This window comes from Lonchura striata, chromosome 33 (genome assembly GCF_050655825.1).
Source record: "Lonchura striata isolate lonStrDom1 chromosome 33, ASM5065582v1, whole genome shotgun sequence".
Classification (NCBI taxonomy): domain Eukaryota; kingdom Metazoa; phylum Chordata; class Aves; order Passeriformes; family Estrildidae; genus Lonchura; species Lonchura striata.
The window spans coordinates 2328077-2331082 of record NC_140735.1 but is presented as its reverse complement, the minus strand read 5'-3'; the positions used below and the strand labels follow the sequence as shown (position 1 = coordinate 2331082).

The following is a 3006-nucleotide window of genomic DNA, read 5'->3' as shown; positions in this document are numbered from 1 at the left end:
CCTACTAGATTCCCAGAGGACAAGAGCTGCAAAACCACCATTGGACCTTCAGAGGAAGACCAGACCCTTCTACAGGATCACTGCTTTGACAGAATCACGTTCATCACTCCAGCTGGACTGCAGTCACCATCTCATCAGACTGCTACCACCACCCTGACCAACGGGGTGTCAGGTTATATCCTGACTCTGTGAGTTTAAACCAGTGTTTCTGTATCATTGCCGTGATCTTAATTTTCTTATTCAATTGTCATTCTGGCTTAGACTCTCCCCCTGGTTTGCTTTGAAGCCAGTACAAAACTCACTGTGCTCATCCCTTGATTTCCTTCCAAAACAGAATTTCCCATACCCAGACTTTCCTGGATGGAGGAGGAGTCTGCAAGGAAGAGGAAGATGCCCTGGGACCCCCAGGCAGGTGAGGAGGAAGTCAGTGCCCCTTTCCCCCTCTCTCCTGCTCCATCTCCCTGCCCAGCCTGGCCCCCAGCTGCAGGACAGCCCCACTGCTGGTGCCCTCCTGCCGGGGACGCACTGGGGGGATCTCCTTGCCCTTCCCTCTGGCACGGAGGCAAATCCTACCTACTCCTTGTCCTTCCTCCCCCAGATCAGGAGCTGAGGATGGAGACCAGGAAAGACAAATCCCTGCAGCAGAACCTCATGGAAGAGGCCATTTTGAGCAACTCCACAGCGCAGGAATCCAACAGGGAGGAAAATCCCTGGAGATCTCACAGGAGGAGGGGCTGCAAGCCCAGCCCAGGATGCTCTGAGGAGGAAAGACCCACCCTGGGCCAGGAAGGTGGGCAGAGCTTCAGCCAGAGCTCGGAGCTGGTGGTCCCTGAGAAGCTTCCTGATGGGGAGAAGCCCTAAAGTGCTCGGAGTGTGGGAACAGCTTCAGGGAGAGCAACAGTCTGAAACGCCACCTGATGATCCACACCGGGGAATGGGCCTACGAGTGTGGGGAGTGTGGGAAGGGACTCAGCTGCAACTCCCACCTTGTCAGCCACTTACACATCCACACTGGGGAGAGGCCCTACAAGTGTGGGGAGTGTGGGAAGGGATTCAGCTCCAAATCTCACCTTGTCAGCCACCAACACATCCACACCGGGGAATGGCCCTACGAGTGTGGGGAATGTGGGAAGGGTTTCAGACAGAGCTCCGACCTCATCATCCACCAACGCATCCACACTGGGGAGAGGCCCTACGAGTGTCCTGAGTGTCAGAAGAGGTTTCACACCAGCTCTGGTCTCCTCAGACACCAGCGGATTCACACGGATGAGAGGCCCTGCCGCTGCCCTGACTGCAGGAAGGGCTTCAAGCGCAACTCCACCCTCGTCACACACCAGCGCATCCACACTGGGGAGAGGCCCTATGAGTGCCCCACATGTGGGAAGGGGTTTCACAGCAGCTCTGATCTCCTCCGGCATGAGCGGAGTCACTCCGAGGAGAGGCATTTCCTCTGCCCCGACTGCGGCAAGGGCTTCAAGCAAAAGTCCAATCTTGTCAGCCACCAACACATCCACACTGGGGAGAGGCCCTACTTGTGTCCCCAGTGTGGGAAGAGCTTCACCTGGAGCTCTGACTTGACCAAACACCAACGGAGTCACCAGTAAGGGAAATCCTGAAAGTTCCCCAGCTGCAGGAAGAGCTTTGTGCGCTGCTCCAGCTTCATCCCCCATTGGAGGACCATGTTGGGAAGAGCCTTGGTGATCCATGTTCCCTGTGATCCATGCTGAGAAGACACCTGTTCCTTTTCCTGCCCCTACCAATGGCCTGATATTGGATTGAAGGACATGAGGGTCTGTCCATGGCCCTGTCACTACATTCACTCCCACCTCAGGTCATTTCCAGGGGCAGGAAAAGGACTCTTTCTCTCTCCCTGAGGAGACGGGTGTTCTTTCCATGCAGGAGGAAACACGTGGCCAGGAAGATACAATTGATGGTGATGTAGTTTTCCCTGTAACTAGTTTTTCTTATCCCTTCTGTTGTCAATATTTTTTCTGTTTCTCTTTGTTCCTTATCTTGTTGCTGTTCCCAGTAAATTGTTCTTATCCTAGCTAGGGATCTTTCCCTTTTTTCCTTCAATGGAAGGTGGGAGGGCAATGAGTGCCAGCGGGGTTTTAGCGGGAGCAGGCAATTGGGGAATCCCATTCCTGAACCCCGGCCCCTGGAAATGGAGCATCCCAGCTGGTGCCAGCCCTGGTGGCCATGGCAGCAGCCTTGGGAGCGGGTCCCTGGCTGGGGCTGAGGGAACCTCTTCACTCTGGTGCCCAGGGACAGGAGTGGAGGGAGCGGCTGCAGCTGAGTTGGGGCAGGCTTAGGTTGGATCTCAGGAAAAGGTTTTTGCCCAGAGGCTGCTGGGGCACTGCCCAGGCTCCCCAGGGAAGGGTCACAGCTCCAGGGCTCTCTGAGCTCCAGCAGCGTTTGGACAGCGCTGCCAGGCCCAGGCTGGCAGTGTTGGGGTGTCCTGTGCAGGGCCAGCAGTTGGACTCGAGGATCCTGATGGGTCCCTCCCAGCTCAGCCAATTCTGTGGTTCTGGGATCCCATGAGCCTGGGGATGGGAGTGCCAATGGTTGCCATGGCAACGGGCTCCAGGCCTGAGCTGGTGTCCATGGCAACCACCCCTGGCATGGGGTCTCCATGGAGCTGCCCAGGGCCTGACCATAGCAACAGGGGCTAGGGATGGTTGCCATGGAAACTGACCATAGGAACTGGGACTGGGGATGGTTGCCATGGAAACTGTCCATAGCAACAGGGTTTCCTGGTGATGGTTGCCTCCTTAGGATGAGATTTGTCACTGGACCTCAGATGGGTTCCATGGGGACTTTCCAAGAGTCTCCAGGCTGTTCAAGAGCTGGAATGTCACACACAGAGCCAGGGGCTCCATGAAGCCTTCCTAAGGGTTTCTGGGGATGGCAAAGAGCCGTGTGGTCAGAGGCAGTCACAGCCATTCCATGGTGACATCCCAGGGCACCTTGGGCTGCAGAGGCACTGATCTGTCACAGGCACTCACG

At 56.3% G+C, this 3006-nt stretch overlaps 1 protein-coding gene across 1 annotated transcript; it reads left to right on the top strand.

Annotated features, from left to right (window-relative positions):
- Positions 1 to 786: 786 nt before the first annotated feature.
- On the top strand, positions 787 to 2306 carry LOC146764431 (uncharacterized). Its single transcript, XM_085564494.1, has one exon. It carries the CDS (start codon positions 918 to 920, stop codon positions 1602 to 1604), a length of 687 nt encoding a protein of 228 aa, XP_085420620.1. The 5' UTR covers positions 787 to 917; the 3' UTR covers positions 1605 to 2306.
- Positions 2307 to 3006: the final 700 nt, after the last annotated feature.